Genomic DNA, 22,105 nt, shown 5'->3' with positions numbered 1-22,105 from the left:
GTCAGTTCGGATGCCAAAACCCTGCATTAAAACCACAGAGTTTGGGAGTTCATTCAATCTCCAAGGCAAAGAAAGTCATGTGCTTTGGAAAGGATATCATTTTCTGATCTGAGTCAATGTAGGATGCAGGTTTTAATACTTTAAAGTGGTCATTCTTCCAGAGCTGACACTAGCCCTTATCTGTTTATGTTTCCATTTTCATCCTAGGAAAAACTCTGCTTCATAGTATTACATCCTGATTTGCAGGCACTTTCCCAAGCAGTACTCCATCAGCAAAAGCTTAAAATATACAACAATGACTACAATAACAGGACAGTGGGGTGGGATGGTAGTGGGGGCCGGGGCTTCCAGAGTCACCCAGGAGAAGATCTTATACCCAAAGGAAAGCAACACTTCTCCCTGTTCCCAAGCAGGAGTGAGGAATGCAACTGCTTTAGTGACTCCCTGTTAGTGATGAGAGCACATGGCCTTGCTTGGGGTGATCAGGGAAACCCCGATCTACAGATTATCTCAAATCTGAGTCTGTGTTGTGTGGAATTTATGTAGTCTTCCCAAGACACCACTTAGCATTCATCTGCCGTTCCATTCAGTAAACACTTTTGAGTGCCTGTTACATGCCAGGCTTTAAGGTAGGTGCCTGGTTGATTACATTCATAAAACTCCAACATATCATTCAAAACTTTCCCTTTTATGGAGGTTTTGTAGCAGTGGTATTCACACCATAATTATCAAGAGCATCAGTGTTGGAATCAGACCTACGTATCTGAGTTCTGATCCTGATTCTAACCCTTACTTGGCTTGTGCTTTTGAGTAAATTAATTCACTATTTTGAGCCTCAGTATCTTCTCTAAAATGGAGGTAATGGTACCTAACCCCACAGTGTTATCAGGATGACATTTACACTCATTCATTTATTCACTAACTGCTCATCAAGGACTACTGCAGGCCAAGCGGAAGGGAATGATGCAGACATGATTTCTTTCTGTTGTAGGAAGAGAGGCAGTACACAAACTCACACATACAAGTCAAGGAAACCCTGCTGAGATAATACGCAGGTTCTATATGCTTAGTAATATAAATGTAGTGATTTAGCCACGTAGCAGACATGTACTGAGAACCCACTCTGTACCAAGCCCTCTTTAATAATTCAGAGCTTACATTCTGATTTAGACTAGGTCCTTGGGGAAAGCCTCTCTCAGACAATAAAATTTCTAAAGGTTGAGAAGGAGCCAACCGTGCGAAGGGACAAAGTCAGGGAGAAGAACATTCCAGGCAGAGGGGGGAAATGTGCACTATAATGTGACTTGTCCAGTTAATGGCAGAATTCCAATTCAAAGCCAGTCAGTGGTACCAGAGCCATTTCTACTGTACTGCTGTGCTGTCTCCTACACGACTGAGCTTTTTCTTGTTCCCCTGCTTTAGTGGTCACCCCTCAGTGGCAAGGCCTCTTCTGTTCCAATCTCAGTGTGGATCAGCATGGAGTAGGTACCCAGTTTACTGCTTAATGTTGGCAGGTTCAGTCTGTCTGTCTCACACTTGCCCCACACCTGCTCCGTGAAGGCTGCCCCATGCCCAAGAAGGAAGCCCGCAGCGGTCTCCTACTGACCACTGCCTGTGACACTGACGCAGGCTGTTTTCAGTGAACTTTGAGCTATCAGAGATCAGGAAACATTCTTAAGAAAGGTGAAAACTCAATTTACATGTAGGCTACGCCAAAGCTTTCTTGTGAGATTAGCCTGCACCTCAGCTGCCCACTTGGCCTCTCCATGCAGCTATAACAGGACTTGATCTTCAGCCTTTCAACATGCTCCTACTCTGTGGCTCCCACGTCACCTGGTGGCATCTCTTCAGTCGCTCTCCCTAAACCCAAGCAGCTCTCTCTGATACCTCTCTTCCTCTCCTCTCCCTAATATCTAGTTCTTCAGCAATTTAAGCCATGTCATCTCCAAAACAGATCTCAGATCTCTTCAATTTTCTGCCTCCGCCTCCATCATGTGGCCACATCACTCTGCTCTCATGTGAACCTGTCCTGTGGCCTTCCAAAGGACCTCCTCACTTCTCTCTACCCCTTCAAATCAGCACTAGCTGATTCTCCACTCAGCAACTAGAATGACCTTTTTAAGACATGAATCATGTCATGTCACTTTCCTGTGTAAAATGCTTTGATGGTGCCCCATTGCACGTAGTCCAAAATAAAAATTCCTCATGTGACCCCTTTGTGGTCCAGCCCCATTTACCCCTTCTCCAGGTTCCACACAGCCCATCTTTTGTTTCCTGAGCACAGGCAGCTCTGTCTCACCTCTGGGTCCTCCTCATTGTGGTTTCCAGTTCATGCCTGTATTCTGTGCACTGCACCCAGGAGCTTAGGTCCTGGCAGTGGAGATCCTCTGCCCAGTCAAGTGACCTTGGGCAAAGCCCAGGACCACCTACTTTCAGGTTTGTCTTAGGAATACCTAGCCCATCTTTCTCATAGTGTCAAGGATAAAATGGGACTGTTTGGTGAAATGCTTTGGAAAGCTAGAAGCCCTGTTTGTAGGTAAGGTATTATTCTCCCTGCCTTAGTTTGGGAGAAACTGGAAACCGCCATGAGGAAGACATGGAGGTGAGCGCGAGCTTGCTGTGCTCTTCGCGTTGCCGTTCTCGCTCTTCCCAGGACCAGCTCATACTCATTCTTTATGTCTCTTTTTAGATGCTACTTCCTCGGAGAAGCCTGCCCGACAGCCTGTGTGGTTTAGGTCCTTCCCTTAGTTTCTTTCCATTGTACCCTTTACTTCCCTTCTTGTCCTACTTGGTAACCCTCTCTTTATTTGGTTGTTATCTAATTAAGGTCTTTCCCCAATTGACCATAAACCTCAAGAAGACAAGCAAACGTGTGTGTTTTGTCCCTGTGTCTCTCTCCAGTACCTAGCCTGTATTTGTCATCTAGCACTCAGTAAACCATTAGCCAGTTAGTGCATTTCTAAGTTATATTCTTTACAAATGGTGACTTGATCCCAGGCATTTGGTTTCCAGCCTTTACCATCTGCCAAAATTTTGTCTTTCAGGTCTTGGATGTGCTAGATCTGTGCGTGGTGGTTTTGCAGTCCCACAAGAACCAGCTCCTTCCCTTGGCTCACCGGGTCTGGCCCTCACTCGTGCACAGACTCACACAAGACACTCCCCTAGCAGTGCTTAGGGCCTTCAAGGTACTGCACTGGTGGCCCCCACTGTCTGTCATGAGGATGGAGGTAGCACTCAGGGACCCACAGCAGCTTACCAGAGTCTTAAAGATTGGTTTTTGGTTTTTTAGGTTTTTTTTTTGAGACAGAGTCTCACTTAGTTGCCCTGGGGTTGAATGCCCTGGTATTATAGCTCACAGCAACCTCAAACTCCTGGGCTCAAGCAACTCTGTTGCCTCCTGAGTAGCTGAGACCTATAATCCTAGCTACTGGGGAGACAACAACGCCACAACTATTTTTCTGCCACAACGCCCAGCTATTTTTTTTTTTTAGAGATGGGGTTTTGCTCTTGCTCAGGCTGGTCTTGAACTCCCAAGCTCAAGCAATCCACTCACCTCGGCCTCCCAGAATGCCAGGATCACAGGTGTGAGCCACTGCACCCGGCCTGGATTGGTTCTCTTTTTATCTGATTGCAGTGTCACGTACCTCATAGAAAGTATAGAAAAACAACAGAAGCACAAAGAAGAAAATAAAAGTCAGTTTCCTTTTAAATTTGAAGCAGAGCGAACTAGTATCTACTATCTTTTTTATCTAAAAAAGACGCCAGTAATTATTAAGCATCTCATGTGCCGTGCAGTGAGCTCAGCACTCCTCCACACGTGAGCCCATCTCACAGCCAGCCTCCCATGAGGAGGGTATATTATTATGTCCATTTTTGGCAGAGGAGAAAACATGCTCAGAGAAGTTAGGGAATTTTCTCAAGATCATACAGCTAAGAAGTGCTAGAACCCAGATCAGTGAGTTCATGCCTGTATTCTGTGCACTGCACCCAGGAGCTTAGGTCCTGGCAGTGGAGATCCTCTGCCCAGTCAAGTGACCTTGGGCAAAGCCCAGGACCACCTACTTTCAGGTTTGTCTTAAGAACACCTATCCCATCTTTCTCATAGTGTTGTCAAGAATAAAATGGGACTATTTGGTGAAATGCTTTGGAAAGCTAAAAGGCCTGTTTGTATGTAAGGTATTATTCAACCTGACTTAGTTTGGCTTACGTTAGCATGCACATTTTAGGTTATTTATTTATATCCTTCCTTATTCTAAAAAGGACTTAAGGCAGCCTACAGAGATACATTTAACATGGCAAGCTAACATAAATTAGAAGAAGGTAAGCAAGATAAAGCAAAGAAAAAAGATATGTAGGGACATAAAATTAAGCTGGGAATGCATTTAATGTACATGGCTAAAGTTGTTTGGTTTTCTGTTAGATCCTTCAGCATATACTGAACCAAATTAAAATATATAAAATTGTCTATACAGCTAAGGAAACAATAACCAAAGCAAATAGACACCCTTCAGAATGGGAAAAGATATTTGCATTTTATGAATCAGGCAGAAACTTGATAACTAGGATCTAGAGAGAACTAAAATTAATCAACAAAAAAAGACCCAACAATCCCATGTATCACTGGGCAAAAGAGATGAATAGAACCTTCCCTAAAGATGACAGATGAATGGCTAACAAACATGAAAAAGTGCTCATCATCAGAGAAATGCAAATCAAAACCACCCTGAGGTATCACTTAACCCCAGTGAGAATAGCCCACGTCACAAAGTCTCAAAGCTGCAGATGCTGGTGTGGATGCGGAGAGGAGGGAACACTTTTACACTGCTGGTGGGACTGCAAACTAATGTAAACTTTTTGGAAGGAAGTATGGAGAATCCTCAAAGAACTCAAATTAGACCTCCCATTTGATCCTGCAATCCCATTACTGGCATCTACCCAGAAGAAAAAAAATCCTTTTATCATAAGGACATCTGAACTAGACTGTTTATCACAGCTCAATTTACAATCACCAAAATGTGGAAACAGCCTAAATGCCCACCAACCCAGAAATGGATTAACAAGCTATAGTGTATATATATATATATATATGTATAAAATGTGTATATATATATATCTCATGGAATACTATTCAGCCACTAAAAAAGATGGAGACTTTACATCTTTTGTATTAACCTGGATGGAGGTGGAACACATTCTTCTTCATAAAGCATCACAAGAATGGAGAAACAAAAATCCAATGTACTTGGCCAGGCCCCGTGGCTCACGCCTGTAATCTAGCACTGTAGGAGGCCAAGGTGGGTGGATTGCCTGAGCTCACAGGTTCAAGACCAGCCTGAGCCAGAACAAGAACTCATCTCTAAAACTAGCCAGGCATTGTGGTAGCTGCCTGTAGTCCCAGCTACTTAGGAAGCTGAGGCAATAGAATCACTTGAGCCCAAGAGTTTGAGGTTGCTGTGAGCTATGACACCACGGCACTCTACCAAGAGCCACACAGTGAGACTATATCTCCCACAAAAAAGAATCCAGTGTACTCTATTCTAATGTGAAGGCAGCAGATGAACTAATATGGCGGGGGCGGGGAGTAGGAGAGTGAGCAAGAGGGGAGGAGGGCGGGGAATGGGGGGGGTCACAGTGTAAGGCACACCTCTCAGAGGTGGGACACAATTAAAAAAATATATATATACACACACATATAAAGTTGTTAATATTTTTTTCCAAAGCAAAATGCAAAAAAGATATGTGTGTAAAAAGAGAGAGGGAAAGAAGGAGATTAGGGCAGAGGGAGGGAAGTATTGCCAAATCTTGTTTAGATGTGCTGACTTTCTTTATGAAAGTTAATAGATTATCTGAAATTATTATAAGTGTAGAAAAATAAAAATGAAGACTTGTCTCCGTAGCTCAGGGACTAGGGCACCAGCCACATGGACCAGGGCTGGCAGGTTCGAGCCTGGCCCAGGCATGCTAAAAAAAAAAAAGCTGAGCATTGTGGCAGGTGCCTATAGTCCCAGCTACTTGGGAGACTGAGGCAAGAGAATCGCTTGAGCCCAAGAGTTTTAAGGTTGCTGTGAGCTATGACATCACAGCACTCTACCAAGGGTGACATAGTAAGACTCTGCCTCAAAAAAAAGAAAGGGAAAAATGAAAAAGATGTGTGTGTTGTAATTGGAGCTGCTTTTCCCATGTGTGTCCATGGCTATGTCACCTGAGGTCTGTAGAACCTGTGCTGTCCAGCTGAGGGATCCAGACTGAGTACCTGTTCTCTACAAAGTTGGAAACACTCCGTGTGCTGGTTATGCCTTGTTTACCAATTTTTAAAGAAATTCCTATTATCCTGTGTACTCAGTCTTGTGCGCCTGGCCAGAACGTTTCAATATGTTCTGCTAGAGAAAGTTTAAAACGAGACATGCAAAGAAACTGTTGTGAAAGATAGAATGAGGGGGATGTACACAAGGAGATCATGTGGTTGAACAGAAGGAACACCGAGTCCGCTCCAATGCCGTGGGTCAGCCCAGGGACCCTGGCCTGGTGATGCCCTCTGATACCTCTATGTAATAGCAGCTGGACCTTCGTGTTTGTGTTTGCTTAGCTTGCTAGAGTTAAAAGCACAAATATTTTCTCAAGGGATGTTAGGAAGATTCAAGAGATGATCTATGTGAACTGCTTTAAGGTCTTTCTTTTTTTTGTTGTTGTTAAAAAAAAAAAAGAGAGAAATCAAGGTATTAATCATATCCATCCAACCCAAGATTCCTTTGAATTATTCTCCATGTAATCTGTATTTATGGATAGAAGCAGCCATGCCTTGGGAGCAAAGACCTCCAAATTCATAACTGTCAGAATCACAAACTATGGGCAAGGAATTAACAGCAGTAATTCTATTTTTTTTTTTTCCCAAGCAGAGACCTAGATGAAATTCAATTACCAAGCATTTTTTTTAGCTCTCTTGCTGCCTTGGCAATGTTCTCTCAGCAGGTTGGGGGCTGTTTTTGCAGGTTTTGCGTACCCTGGCAGGCAAATGTGGTGACTTTCTACGAAGGCGTTTCTGCAAAGATGTTCTACCAAAGCTGGCTGGCTCCTTAGTCACCCAGGCTCCCATCAGCGCCAGAGCTGGACCAGTTTACTCACACACGCTGGCCTTCAAGTTGCAGTTGGCTGTCTTGCAGGGCCTGGGCCCCCTCTGTGAGAGACTGGACCTAGGTGGGTAGCAGCCGGACGCAGAGTACACCTGTCTCACCCCTGCCGTTGCACTCTCCGTTCAGTCGAGCCCCACCTCCTCCCTCCGTGTGCACCTCCTTTAGTCAGTGGCCTCATCCGTCCATTTGTCTTGATGTGTTCTCTGATGGGAGGAAGAGCCCAGCACACCTTTCCTAGCTCTTCCAGTTTCCCCAGACAGCAGTTGGTCACTGCCTGTCCCAAATGAAGTCTGAGGGCTGATGCTTATTTTGTTTTTCCTCTCTGCAGGTGAGGGTGACCTGAATAAAGTGGCTGATGCCTGCTTGATTTACCTCAGTGCCAAACAGCCCGTGAAATTACAAGAGGCTGCCAGAAGGTACGTCTGCTTGATCACCCACATCTCTTTACGTTTGTTCTAAATTACAGATGATTTGCTAATGGCGAGCAGAGTTGAGGCATCTCTGCTCTCTTCTCTTCTCTCTCTTCTTGCCAGGTTAAGATGATTTCTTTAACTGCGCCAACTCTAGAGATGGTATTTTTACTAGACGCATTTCTCTTCGCCAGTAACCTTTTCCTCTGCTGCAATGTCAGCAACAATTCCAGAGGGTCAGAAAGCAGAAAGACAGTGTGCTTGAGGGAACCCAGCATCCTCCTGGTCAGAGGAAGATCCGCTTCGGGGCCTGGCGATGCGGTGCCAGCACCTTTCCATGCCTTAGCTTCTTCAGCAGCAGAGCTAAGCACTGGGCTCCTGACCTGGCATACCTAGCCTCCATGAAGGGTCTTAGATGAGGTCAGTTCCGCAAACCCTTGCAAACTGCACACACAGTTGTATGTGTGTGCGGACGGGTGCATGCATACCTTTTTCTAGGCAGAGTCTACACCATTCAGCCAGTTCCAATAGGAGTCTGTGACCCAGGCAACATTAAGAATTGCTGGACTTACGGCTTGAAGTGCCTTTTCTGATTCTGAAATTATGTGATTATAATTTCCAAGAGTTTTGACTGTGCTTATTAGAGACTAGCCGTACCACCTCCGGCAGAAGGAGCTACTTGTGGTTCCTTACATACTAAGTGATTTTTCTTGTGAACTGATACTCTGAGCACAGCAGCGTTCCCCAGACTTGAGGCCCAAAATCCACCTTGGTCCTCTTTTCCCAGTTTTCCTTTCAACTAGGAGCAACCTGCTTCCTGGAACTGCCATCCTGGAAGGCCTGCTGCTGGGGTGAAAGCTGGGCCGTGTGGCCTGGTCTGTTTGCTGCCTGGGCCCTGGACCTCCTCCAACCTGACCAGCCCTGTGTCTCAGAGCAGAGTCCCTCCTTCTCAGCTTCCAGAGATACATCCCTGATCATCCTTAGTGACCAGAGGCAGGAGTCATCTCATTCCCCAGGGGGCTAAAAGGCTGCTCTGACTGTGGAATAAGCAGAGCCAACTTGCTTATAGACTTTGTGCTCCCTGGAAGTGATAGGAATATCTTTTTGAATTGATTTACTGTCCTTTGACATTTTTTGCTCTTGATTTTGCCAGTTTCCTTTTAATTTGTCTCCTTTTCCCATCACGTCTCTTAGTCCCAGAATCATTCATGGTTTCTTGAGCACAGGGGCGCATCCCATGAAGCTTCTTGCCTCCAGTCATTCCTGTTCCTTACAGAACCAACTTAGAGTGGAAACAGTCTTTCCTGGGCCATACCCTAAAGCTGATTATGCTGTGATTTAAAGTGCAACTCAAGAACATAATGAATTTATCTTGAAGTAATTATTTTAGATGCCTGTTAAGGCCAGGAGTTACAGAGAGCTGATTTTCACGTTCTCTGTTCTAGTCCACTTTTCCTATCCCTACCCCATCCCATCCTCTTCAAGTTTAGAACCATCAAATAAGCTAATATTCTCAATTTTTAAACCCGGAATTAGACCTTGCTGAATCTTGAGTTGGTATTCAAGGTGCTCAGAAGGAGAAAAATGCAGCCAGACCACTTGACCACAGCTCCCTTTGTTTGCCGCAGCACCCTCCCGCACATTCCCTTCAGGGCTGAGTCAATGACCTCCGAACAGGCTGGGGGGAGGAGGGGGGAGTACAACAAGGTTGACTGCCTCATACACACATCACCTGCAAACTTTATTTTGCAGTCAGGGGAAAAAATCAGTGTTGTCCTTGATCAAGAGCTGATTTGGCAACTTAATTCAGAAATTAATAAGCTCTCTAAATGGAGAAGAAGCCTGAGACAATAGGAACCCTGGTCTCTTTGCGAGCTTCATTACTGTGTGAAGAGGGGGCAGTTGATGAGCTGATTACTATTACTGAGGAATGAGGTCCCCTGAATGAGATCAAGTCCTCATTTCAGCAAACAGCCACACTGTCCATCCAGTTATTTGTCCTTAATTCTTCCCTTTTTTTTTTTTTTCAAGACAAGTCTCACTATGTCACCCTTGGTAGTGTCGTGGCATCACAGCTCACAGCAACCTCAAACTCTTGGGCTTAAGCGATTCTCTTGCCTCAGCCTCCCAAGTAGCTGAGACCACAGGTGCCTGCCATAACGCCCAGCTATTTTTTGGTGTAGTTGTCATTGTTTGGCAGGCCCAGGCTGGGTTCGAACCGCCAGCTCCAGTATATGTGGCTAGTGCCCTAGCCGCTGAGCTACAGGCACAGAGCCAATTCTTTCATTTCTATTACATCCTACATCCATTACCGAAAGTAAAGCCTTCCAGCCTCCCTTGGAAAATTATTCTCAAAACTGTCTGCCTCTCTTTACCTCGAAGCCACCGGCCTTGGCCAGGCCCCATCACCTCTTGACCAGTCCTCTTCTTCCACTCCTGCCCCTCTAGGTATTCTCCACACAGCAGTCAAAGCGATACACTCTCATGGGAGAAGAGAGAAAGCTGTGTGTTCTTTGCAAAGGCCCAAGGGGAAGTCCTGCAGCCAGGGGCTTATAAAAGATCAGGCCTCAGCTTAGGATTCAGAAGAACCAGTAAAAAGAGCTATCCAGAGATGACTAGCAGTAGTGAGTTTCCTACCCTGAGCCCGTGACCAGCTTGCTTTGGAACTAGCTCCTCTGTCTGCCAGAGGGCTAGTGAGGAGGCTGCTGGAAGGAGGTGGATGTTCACTGGCCGATGGAGCATCTGTGTCTATGGGCTCCTCTGGTAGGTAGTTTAGGACTTGAGGCAGCCGTCACCATGTTGGAAAAGAGGCAAACTTGGCTGCTCCATGTAAGTCCCTCTTTGTGTACATTATGGTTGAATTTCTCCTTCCTCCTGTTTGCTTTTCCTGGCTCCAAAGAATGACCAAGCCTGTGTTTGCTTTTTTAATTTGTCATATTAAATATAGCCTTTGTGGCAGGCTTTTACATCTAGGCTGTAAACTCCAGAAATGGAAATTGATCAGAGGGTCGTTGATATAACCAAGGCTGTAAATGCTAAGAACGGAGATGCGTTCCAGTTTAATGCTTTTATCTAGCGAATGTGCCTCGTATGGAAGGGGCATAAATCTTGCAGGGGAGCGGGGGCAGGGTCTTACTTTGCTATATGTAACCACCAGGTGTCACTGTTAACTGGCAATGCAAAAAAAAAAAAAAAGAAAAGAAAAACCCAAACTAAACAAAAAACCAAACTAGCTCCCCCAAAGTCCATCTACTTAAATAACTTCATTGGATAACAAATGAATAAATCACATTTGGGGTGTGGGAGGAGGGGTCAGCATACCAGGAACTAAAATAAGGCAGCGTCGCTGAGGGTAAGATTGGATTACAAATAGCAGGAACACAGATCAGTTTCACCCCTGTCTCTGCGAAGCAAACTTAATTGACTGTATTTCTTAGCCTCCAAGATGTCTCTGGCATGCAGTGGGCTTCCACAGTTCTGTGCCTGTCTGGTCATGGAGCTTTTCCTTCCCATATGTGAAAGGAATTTGAGATGACAGCATACACCCCAAATTTTTGCCTTCCCTTCAAGTCAGTACACACACTCAACCTGGTTTAACTCCATTAAAACCACGCTCCTTGGGCCAGTCTCTTAGCAGCCTGTGAGACTCCCTGTCTTTTGCAGTGAAGTCTTACATTATCTATAAGTCTTCTGCCCTGGGCTAAAAAGAAACAAAACTAGGTAATACCTGTTTTTAAGAAGGTGAAGTCCATGCCTGACAAGTCTCATGATAAAGGTACAAAGCTTTTAGGCTGCTTGGTCTCCACCCCTTGTCCTTACCCCACCCTGCGAACCCCAGAGCCCAGGCAAGGATGCAGGGTGCCAGCAGGTAGTGACCAGCTGGTGGACCTTCTGGCTGTGTAAGTACTGGCTGTTGTTACTGCTGTAGTCCTTGACTGGGGATTGGGGGCCTGCCCTTTCATCTCTCTGCCTGGCCATTGTGTATGAGGGCAAAAGGCAGTGATCTTGGGTTGGACTAAATTAGGTTCAGATCTTATTGGCTGTGTGACCTTGAGCAAATGACTTAGTTTCCTTTCATTTCATTGCTTTCTTCTATAAACTGGGGGTGATAGTAATCCCATTCTCACAGGATCATTGTGTGGATGAAGTCCATTAATGTGTTCAGAAGGTCCACTCGGTGCTCATTCCATCTGCACATGGTGGAGACGCTGCTTTGTGCCAGGCACTGTTCTAGGCACTGAAATTAGAATAAGTCAGGAAATCACTCCCTCTGCACATCTATATATATGTGTGTGTGTCTATGTGTATATAAATTTACCAAGGCCATGATGTATTATGTGTATGTAATGTATATAGACTTGAGCACGGTACTTATTTTGTAAGCCTGCTTCAGCTTTACTGATGCCTGAACAGGGGTTTTTACTTCACAATCTTTTTCATGTTAATTGTACAACCTCCTCCTACCCCCATTTGCCAGAGAAGTCAGGCCCAGGTTTGAAGGTTCGTTTAATGACTAACTCCCCTGCTCTCTTTCTAACAGTAGGATCCCAGCCCATCAAAGAACCAGCCGGTGCCTTCAAACCCTGGACGAGTGCAGGCTGGCACAGGCTCATTCATTTCATCCCTGTCAGGGTCCCAACTCCTCTTTTTACCCACACATGGGCCTATTGTATTTGAATGGATCAGGAACCGCAGAAGTGTGGTCTGTTAGTTCAGCTGAGTTGAAATTAGTAGCTCATCCCCTTAAGTAGTATGGGCAGTTTGAACTTGGACTGTAAAGCCGTTTCCCCGCTTGGATTGCACCCGGCATGGAAATGAGGGCACTCCTAATATTTTTCCTTTTGACACTTGATTAATAGTTGACAAATCCAGGCCCGAGTAGTTAGCTTTCCTATTATCCATCTTTCCACAGGCATTGCTGCCTTTCTTTTCAAGGCCCATTGTTCTAAAAATACTCTCAGATCTGAAGCTGTTCACTGTGTGTATATAGGCCTGATTTCATGGTATCAAAGATAAGAGACCTCTGCCATGCAGATTACAGACAGAGTGGGCTGCTGTGTTTGAGATTTGAAGGCAGAGACCTCTGTGCTGCTCATATCCAGCACTGCCAGATCTCTCCCTACTTCTTGGCATCGTCATGTCACAGATAACCTGCCGGCATCAACCATTTTACCACCCAGAGGGGAAGCAGCATGGGGTGTGTACACACGGGCGGGCGCAGGCAGTGCAGCACCAGGACCGGGACACAGCTGCCGGCAGGTCTGGCATGGTAGCTGCACTGACCACACAGAATGAGTTCCAGTTGTTGGGGGCTGTGGCATACCACAGGGGAGCCATTTTATCACTTTGCAGTCACTCCCTATCTGACTTGAACACTTCGGAGGCTGGAGTAAAAGTGATCTCAGTATCAGTAAAGTAGCTAGGGAAATAGTCTCAATTGTCTTATAATATGTTATATTTATTTAAGAGATTTTTTTTGGGGGGGGTTCTCTTATTATAAGCCAACTACAGTGGTTGGATTTGGAGAGTTCAGAGATGAATACTAAGTTAGAATTGGCCTTGGGCAGATTGATTTACATCTCAAAGTCTCTGTTTCCTCATCTATAAGACTGAAATAAACATAACTATTATTTTCCACCTACAATTATTCTAAGGGTTCAGTAAAGTCACACATATTAAATTTTTAGCACAAAATACAACCAGAGACTAAAAAAAGTCAACAAATAGTCAAATTGTGTTTTTTGTTTTTCGAATCGGAGAACCATTAGTGGTTGTTAATCATTATTTTAACTTTCTCTTATTCTAAAAATGAATTGAAGCATCTTATATATTAAGTGTATGCAATAAGGAGAAAAGAAAGTAAATGAAGACAAATTTTTTTTTTTTTTTTTTTAATTTGGCCGGGGCTGGGTTTGAACCCGCCACCTCCAGCACATGGTACCGGAGCCCTACCCGCTGAGCCACAGGCGCCGCCCAATGAAGACAAATTTTAAAGGGAAAAGTAATAAAAACAAGAGGAAGCTAGAGTTGAGGTTTACATATAAAATGCAGTTAGAGGGGAGGGTGGGTAGAGGGAGGGGAATCGGTGGGATCACACCTGTGGTGCATATTACAGGGGTATTTGCGAAACTTGGTAAATGTAGAATATAAATGTTTTGGCACAGTAACTGAGATAACGCCGGAAAGGCTATGTTAACCACTGGGATAAAAATGTGTCAAATGGTTTATGAAGTGAGTGTATGATGCCCCATAATCATATCATTGTATACACTTATGATTCAATAAAAAAATTAAAAAAAAAATAAAATAAAATAAAATAAAAAATAAATAAAATGCAGTTAGACTCTGTGCTGTTGGTAGAGATGAGCCTTCAAAGTGGCTCTTCGCTTCCTAACAGACAGAGCAAAGAAGGAAATGCAATCTGTTGTGCAGCTTACAGGGAATACTGGAATAAGAGTTTAAAAAAAGAAGAGGAAAGAAAGCTTTTCAGAAAAAAACCACAGCTTTCCTTGTTCCTTAAGAAAAATTTTCCATGGGTCATCTTAGAACACTGGGTACTGTTGTGACTAATATCCTCAATGTCCTTGCAATAAATACAGAAGTACGTTTCCCAGAGCTGTTTCTCAGGGCATCCATGAGTGGAAGCTGCTGGCTTAGTGCCAGAGCATAAGTTACAGGAAAATAGTTCCGGGGGGCAGAGGGGGGCAAAATAGGTAAGCTACTATGAAGACGTCTTTATCTCTGAGGATACATACCTCCCAGGAAGGGGCAGGAAACACTGAATGTGGCCTGAGAGTGCAGCCTGCCAGAGCCAGAGCCTGAGTCAGCTGCCACAGTGCTTGGCACAGGATGCGGCTTTGATGTCTGTGCCCAGCGCCAGCGTCATGGGATCTAGGCTTGTAGGGGGTCTGGAGACAAGAGAGTTGGCCAGATGGAAGGGGCCACTTTTAAAGCCCACCCAGTGGGATTTAAGCCCTTGTAGGTTCTGGCTTATTTTTGAATTGTCTATAACAGATTGGGCTCCTCCGTGCCATGTCCTTTTAAATATGCACAAAGCAATGGAGTCATCCACTGCATTTTTGATACTTTGTCTTATGGTGCTTTAAGGGCACAATTAGCCTTGTATGCGTCTTACTGGTGTTTATGGTTTAAATCCTGACCTTGTTGCATTTAAATATTTTTCATATGGATCTCTGTGTGAGTATGCATGTCAGAGTTAGATCGATAAATGAATGGTTTAGAACAGGTAAATATAGTTAAGTCTAACGGTTATGTATAGCTGCAAAGGTAATTGGTAGTATTTATTTGGAGAGTAAATCGTTGCTTCAAGTCATAATCCTCCATTTTCAACATTTAGAAACAAAAAAACGACCTCCATGCAGAGGAAGATAGCTAAATTGAATAGCAAGAAAGGACAGCCTTGAAATACTGGTTAACCAATGAACCGAGACCCATTAGAGTAAATTACCGAGTGTAGAAAGAGAGCCCCACTGCTTGCCGGCTAGGGCCCATCGACACTCTGAGCATCCATTTGTTTAAAAGGAAACACACAGCCTCATTTACAGCATCGGCGTGCAGAATGATGGGAGAAGAGATGGCCAAAGAGAAGAAATGTGTGGAGGCTGTTCTGCCAACGAGGGAACAACAGAAAAGCTCAAATAACTTTGTGGATATGCCCGTTTCCAGCAAGTGAGTTTATTTCCTCATTGCCCAGGGAGAGATAGCCCGTGTTGTGTTCCTAAAAAGACATCCCTGAATAACTTCTTTAGAAGCCCCAAATAAATAAATAAACAATCATCACAAAGGCACACATTCTTTACCACTGGCATTTACCCTGACAGCTCATGAGAGCATTTTAAAAATCCAGAAAGAGACAAGAACAGCAGATCCCTCAAGCAGGTAATTGATAGAGAAAAAATAGCCTGTCACCCAGGAGAGCTGGAAGCCCTGCGTTTCAGTTACAGTTTATTTAGCTTTACTGGGTTCTGATTGGCTGGTGGTTTTCTAGAGCTCCCTTTGAGCAGATGTTGTCTAGACAGAGATAGTGAGGGCATACTCTGTAATCTTTGCTTCTGCAGCAGAGGGGTTTCTTTTTGGTGTTGCCATATTTGAGGGAGTGGCTATGACCCAGCACTCTTTTTTTTTGAGACAGAGTCTCAAGCTTTCACCCTGGGTAGAGTGCTGTGGCATCATAGCTCACAGCAACCTCCAAGTTGGGCTCAAGTGATCTCTTGCCTCAATTTTTTCTATTTTTAGTAGAAACGGGTTCTCACTTTTGTTCAGGTTGGTCTCGAACTCATGAGCTCAATCAGTCCACCCGCCTCAGCCTCCCAGAGTGCTAGGATTACAGGCATGAGCCACCACGCCCCGCCTAACCCAGCACTCTTAATTGAAAACCACTCTAGACTGGGAGGTAGAAGGGCTTCTAGGACTGATCTGATCCACCTCACTCTTTACAGAGAAGCAGCTCGCCTGCCCTCCTCGGAATCCTTCCCCGTACCACTCTGCACGTGACTCTCTAGGCTGGTCCTCCCCACCTTCCTCACCAGGCAGGGAGCCCTGAGGCCAGAGCCTTTGTCCATCTTTGTGTCCTGTCAGCTCGCACAGTGCCTGGACCAGGTTCTGATAAATGTTTGATGAACCACAAACAGCTAAGACCCAACCCTTGCTGACCAGGCTGCTTTAGCACATCTCCTCCTTCCCCATTGCAGCCTCCTCACTGAGGAGAGCACCCTGGTGTTGACCATAAAGGAATGAGCTGCTTCTGATGTTTGGCATCTGGAGTTTATTAGGTACTTACTGAAGCCCATCAATTGGAGATAGGGCTGAGGTGCAGAGAAATGGCTGCCTGCATGGAGTGAAATTCAATAAAACTGCATTTTAAGTGAAAAATCAGTATAAACACCAGGCTTCTTTACCATGGAAACAGAGGTTGCTTAGAAACTGCCTAACAGTGAGTTCTAAATTTTTTAAAGTCAAGTTATCATTTAAGCTACATGGCCCTACAGGTTATTGAGAGATAATCACTCGCCTCCGGACACTCGGAGGCGTGAGGCACAGCTGAGTGCCTCCCAGTACTCTGGGGACCAGATAATCTCTTGATAACTGTGCTCCCTGGAGCCACTGACTTGGGCCTGGGGAAAGGAGAAAGAAATTTGTGTTCAGGAGTTAAATGGTATACATATATTTTTTGAAAGTGTTTCTCTTTGGGCTTGAAAAAAGATGGAACTGGCCATTTGGCATGTTCAACAGCCATCTCTGCCATGTCTCAAGACGTATTGGGAACATTTTCCAGGCAGTTACCCCAGTCGCTTCAAAGCAGAGGTCCTGTCTTTGTCTGCTGGTTTTGGATTATGCAAAGAAGGCTTTCAACAGATCTAAGTTTCTAGCTCTTCACCCTCTGGTGAAGCCCAGGGCTGGGCAGGCACTGGCCCCAGGATGAAGAACTGGAGGTTGCTTATTGGAACAAAGCCTGGCTGTTGACGCCTGGGTCTCAGCCTCTGCTGGGGCTTAACGCCAACAAGGGCCCAGGTTCAGAGTATATTGGTGTTTAGAGTTCAGTGAGTCTCATGCCTCTCGCTGAGCAGCCATCTGGTTGCATGGTGCGGTATTTGGTCCCCACTTCAGGCATGTGGAGGGCAAAGTATATTGCATTTGTTTTCTCCTGAAAATAATGGGCAGAATTAGAATCCCATTGGCTGATAATTGGAACCCCTGCCATGTCAGTGTGAAAGAGATTATGAGTGAGACAAAAGACAAATGTTTTGCCCTTTTCAAAGTACCTGAGAATTATCCCTGGCGTGGCGGTGCTGCTAGGATTGGTAGTGATAATTACTCCTTAGAAGCACACACACTCACATCCTCTCTCTCTGAAAGGAACTGTGTTGTCATTATACACTTCAAAGTGTTTTCTGCACCTCATCCCCGCAAAGCCTCAGAACAAACCTGTGAGGATGTCGCCCCAGGTGTGATCATCTTCCTTTGGAGAAAGCGGAAAGAGGTTTAGGAGGCAAAATAATTTGCTCTAAGCTACGAAAGCCAGGGAAGGAGCTCGCGTTTCTGCCTGCCATTTCCGTATGTCTATCCCTTTGAGAGCAAAGAAATGAGACCCAAAACAATCCTTCCAAGAGTTTGGCTTTTGCTTAATAAAACAAGGTGAACCTTGCACACATTTTTCCTTTGCTTTCCTGTTAGCATTTTGTTTGGAGATCTCGTAGGGCAGAGGGAGTGACTCCTTTCTTTTTCTTTTCTTGCCAATGAATGTAACTTCTGCGTTTAGCATGTTAAGAAGGCTTGGAAGTGAACGTTGCCGCATGTTCATGCTGCGTAAGTCAGAGCACAGCTTTGACTGAACTGGGCACTACTTTGTTGGGTGTTGCCCAGATAAAAATATTTCTTGAAGCTGAGAGAGCGCCATGCTGTAGCTCGAAATTGTTCCAGCTCTTGAAAGGGGAAAAAAATAATCAAATGAAACCATTTGCATTCTAACAGTCTTTGGCACCAGGGAAAACTGTCAACTGTGTCACGTGTAAATAGAAATCTGCTTCCCATTTTTGGTGTGTTTTCTTATAATTTCCCTTGCCAGTCTAATTATCAAAGATATTTTTGTTTTTAAACAAAAATTGTCTCCCACACAGGCCCCATCTCCTTTCTGCGGTGAAGTGGAAAGGATAAATTAGAATATTCTAATCACTTCTCTGGCAACCACTCTGGAGGTTATAAACACAAGATTATCCTTAGCAAAGAGACTTGAATTGTTTAGGCACAGAACAGGCGAGGGAAAATTTCCAGGTGTCGCCTATCTTCCTTCCCTCTGCCACCCTGCCTCCCTTGCCTTCTTAGCACGCATCTAAGAAACCTAAGGAAGGTGGCGGAACTGGCTTCATTGAGTTAGACCCAGAGTCCCTGAGGGTGCAGAGTCTTCAGATTAATTAAAATTAAAATTTAGTTCAATTTAGTGAGCATTTAGTTTCCTATTTAATGCGCAACAGTATAAGAGAGCCTCCTAAGAATAATGATCAATAATAAAATATGATCTGTCAAAATATAACTGTTAATATGTAGTTGTAGTTGTTAAGCAGGGATCAGATATGTGCTAGACTCTGTATAGGGGTTGTTTTGTGTTTTAACCCTCAGCAAGGGGCTAGTTTGAAGCTTTAGTGAGCTACGGTTGCACCATTCCACTCCACCTTGGGTGACAGAGCAAGACCTACTTTCTTTTTTTTTTTTTTTTGTAGAGACAGAGTCTCACTTTATGGCCCTTGGTAGAGTGCCGTGGCATCACACAGCTCACAGCAACCTCCAGCTCCTGGGCTTAAGCGATTCTCTTGCCTCGGCCTCCCGAGTAGCTGGGACTACAGGTGCCCGCCACAACGCCCGGCTATTTTTTGGTTGCAGTTCGGCCAGGGCCGGGTTTGAACCCGCCACCCTCGGTATTTGGGGCTGGCGCCTTACGGACTGAGCCACAGGCACTGCCCCAAGACCTACTTTCTTAAAAGGAAAAAAAAAAAACCCTGAATAAAATTTTGAGTGAAGTATTTCTCCCATTTTTAGAAATTGGGAAAATGAGAGACAAGTCGAATAATTTCTTGAAGCCATGTAACTAGTGATGGCTTTGGTAACTTGAGTCCTGTAAAATTCCTTAATAGAATGATCTCTCCTTCAAATCCTTTCATAGAATGTCAATATTCCAGAGAGGGGTGTCATCTGTGTAACGTAGTAAGTCACTCGATCCCCATGAAAATGAGAAGCTGTTCTGGTATTTACTGGCTGCTCACCGCGTGCTGGCCAGGTGCTCTGAGGGTGGCAGCAAGCAGGACAGGTGCGGTCCCCACCCCCAGGGACCTTATATTGTAAAAACAGATTGATGATCAACAGGTAGTCGACAGGTACTGGAAAAGGTGTCCCAAATGAGAAAAATGAGGGCCAGCCCACTGGGGCACAGTGTCCTGGGGAGGCCAGCCTCTTTGAGTGGTGACTCACACACTCACAGGCTGACTGGGAGGGCATGGCTTGCCCAGGTTAAAAAGCCAGACTCTGAATCACTACCTGGTGTGTGAAGTTTACATAGACTGTCTGGTACAGTGGTCCTGGGCACATAGTTGATCATTCAGAAACAGAACTTGAGCTGATAAGAGGCAAGGGTTGTGACCCCAAAGTTGAGGCCAAGATAAAAACCTCACCCTTGGGCTCAGCACCTGTAGCTCAGCAGCTAGGGTGCCAGTCACATACACTGGAGCTGGCGGGTTGGAACCCAGCCCGGGCCTGCCAAACAACAATGACAACTACAACCAAAAAATAGCCAGATGTTGTGGTGGGCACCTATAGTCCCAGCTACTTGGGAGGCTGAGGCAAGAGAAACACTGAAGCCCAAGAGTTTGAGGTTCCTGTGAGCTGTGACGCCACGGCACTCTACCCAAGGTGACAGCTTGAGACTTTGTCTCAAAAAACAAACAAACACCTCACCCTTGATGGGTATGGTATCCAGTGGCCTGGGCCCCTGAGCCCTGTCTAGGGCTGTCATGTCATGACATCAGTGTTGTATCTTTTGCCAAAAGTCACAGGGCTGGGCTCAGCTGGTCTTGCCCCAGGAGAGTAAAGGAGCCCTTTGCCAGCCTGCAGTCCTATTGGTTGTGATCCCCGTGGGTAAGCAGATGCCTCACAGGAAAGCCATGAGTGTGGGTCCAGACCACCCAGAGTCCATGGCTTTCAGTGGTCAGAAAGGGTCTAATTGCCCAGTTGAACAGTGAGCGGGAGGGCCCATGATGAGCACCTGGAGAATCGTGCCCAGGGTCCTGAACAGGACAGGGAGCCCTGCCTGGGCCTAGTCGAGTCCCACATGCTTTCCTCTGCTCCCCCCACGCGCACCTTGGGTTGAATCTAAGAGCCTATAAAGAAAGATGGGCCCTGTCATTCTTCTTTTTGAAAAGTCCTGCTTTACACTCAGAACTCAACCTGTTTATTTGCCAAGAGCTTGTTTGCTATCAATATTATTCTGCTCAGACTGACTGCTGTTTTTCTCCATGTCTCTGTTGGGCTTTGGGACCATCCTAATGGTCCTGTCTTATGAACTAAAGTGGGTTTGTTCTGCTATTTGAAATGATTTCATATTGATACCAATTTCTTCTCAAACAGCCCAGTAAACCACCTCCTGGGTGGAGCCACAGCACTCCTCCCTTCTCTCCCCTCCTCTGACTCTCCTCTCACTCCTTCATCTCTCCACAGCGTCTTCCTGCACCTGATGAAGGTGGATCCGGACTCCACCTGGCTGCTCCTGAACGGGCTGTACTGCCCGGTGCAGCTCACACCGCCCCACCCAAGCCTTCACCCTGTGTCGCTGCAGCTGTGTGGGGCCTGCGGGCAGCAAAACCCCTACTCAGCCAATGTGCTCCTGCTGCTCAGGGAGCTGCAGTGACCCCGCTCTCCCCTTCAGAGACCTCCCACCCCTGCTGGCCAGAGTTGGGCTGACCCCCACCCCGGCCAAACGCGGTGGCAGCAGCAGAGAAGGTGGATTAGACAGCTGATCGATTTATAAATTGATCTATCACGCAACTGCTTAGAAATTGGATTGAGGGAAAGTGAAAGTAGCTGACTGTTATTTATATCTCATACCTTGTGTTTGCAATGACATTGTCTGCAGTACTAAGGGTTTAACTCCTTAGCCTACCATCTCCACGGCCTTCACTGTCTTCAGGCCCCTCCTTTCCACACACACACATGCCCGTGGTCCCTGAGCACTTGGGGGACTCACAGGGCACAGTTCTGAACTATAGATTGAATATGTCCTCTGAGCCCCGAGGGTCACATTCAAGTATCAGGCACCCAAGAACCTTCAGGATACAGGCCCTGCCGTCTCTCACATACACACACACTCTCTCTCTCTCATCAGTTCCCCTCCATCCACATGCACCTCCCTCTGCTCAAATAATGAGATGGAACTAATTTGTGGTACCTAACCTGTTCTTTGGGAGAAAATGAAATAAAGGCATTTCTTGGATAAAAAATATGATCAAGAGCTCACTTTGAAGTTTGTTATTTAAATTAGGTGATTTTTTTTTTAAATGAGTCTAAGTTGTTGGATGGGTAATATAAAACCGTGGTATAAAATCCAAGTAGTACAAAACAGGAAACAGTGAAAAGTGAATTTCCCCATCCCCATTTCTCAGCCATCTGGTTTCCCTCCCCAAAGGCAAACCACTTGTACAATTTTGTGGATACCTTTTAAGAAGGACATTAATTTTTTTAACTTTTTATCATGGGTAATGGTGTAATGAAGCCCAGGAACCCGTAACCCCGCTCTCTGTTCCTTGACGCCCCTCTGGATTATTTTGAAGCAAATCCCAGATGTTGTATCTGTAATCCTAGCACTCTGGGAGGCCAAGGCAGATGGATTACTTGAACTTAGGAATTCAAGACAAGCCTGAGCAAGAGCGAGACCCTTCTAAAAATAGCTGCGTGTTGAGGTGATCACCTGTAGTCCCAGCTCCTCCAGAGGCCAACGCAAGAGGCTGGCTTGTGTGCAAGAATTTGAGGTTGCCGTGAGCTGTGATGCCACGACACTTGACC

The 22,105-nt window shown here is 45.4% G+C and overlaps 1 protein-coding gene across 2 annotated transcripts in view; it reads left to right on the top strand.

The window, feature by feature from the left end:
- The window catches only part of TTI1 (TELO2 interacting protein 1), a 50,740-nt gene extending 29,220 nt beyond the window's left edge, over positions 1–21,520 (top strand). The window contains exons 5-8 of one of the 2 annotated variants that reach the window (XM_053573678.1): positions 3,045–3,185; positions 6,990–7,194; positions 7,459–7,546; positions 20,765–21,520. In XM_053573678.1, coding sequence (XP_053429653.1) covers positions 3,045–3,185; positions 6,990–7,194; positions 7,459–7,546; positions 20,765–20,954 — 624 coding nt within the window. In that variant the 3' untranslated portion in view covers positions 20,955–21,520. The remainder of the gene's footprint in view (positions 1–3,044; positions 3,186–6,989; positions 7,195–7,458; positions 7,547–20,764) is intronic. The other variant, XM_053573679.1, reaches the window with a different exon arrangement.
- The last annotated feature ends 585 nt before the right edge of the window (positions 21,521–22,105 follow it).

This window comes from Nycticebus coucang, chromosome 21, assembly GCF_027406575.1.
Source record: "Nycticebus coucang isolate mNycCou1 chromosome 21, mNycCou1.pri, whole genome shotgun sequence".
Taxonomy (NCBI): domain Eukaryota; kingdom Metazoa; phylum Chordata; class Mammalia; order Primates; family Lorisidae; genus Nycticebus; species Nycticebus coucang.
This window is presented reverse-complemented; position numbering and strand designations above follow the sequence as displayed.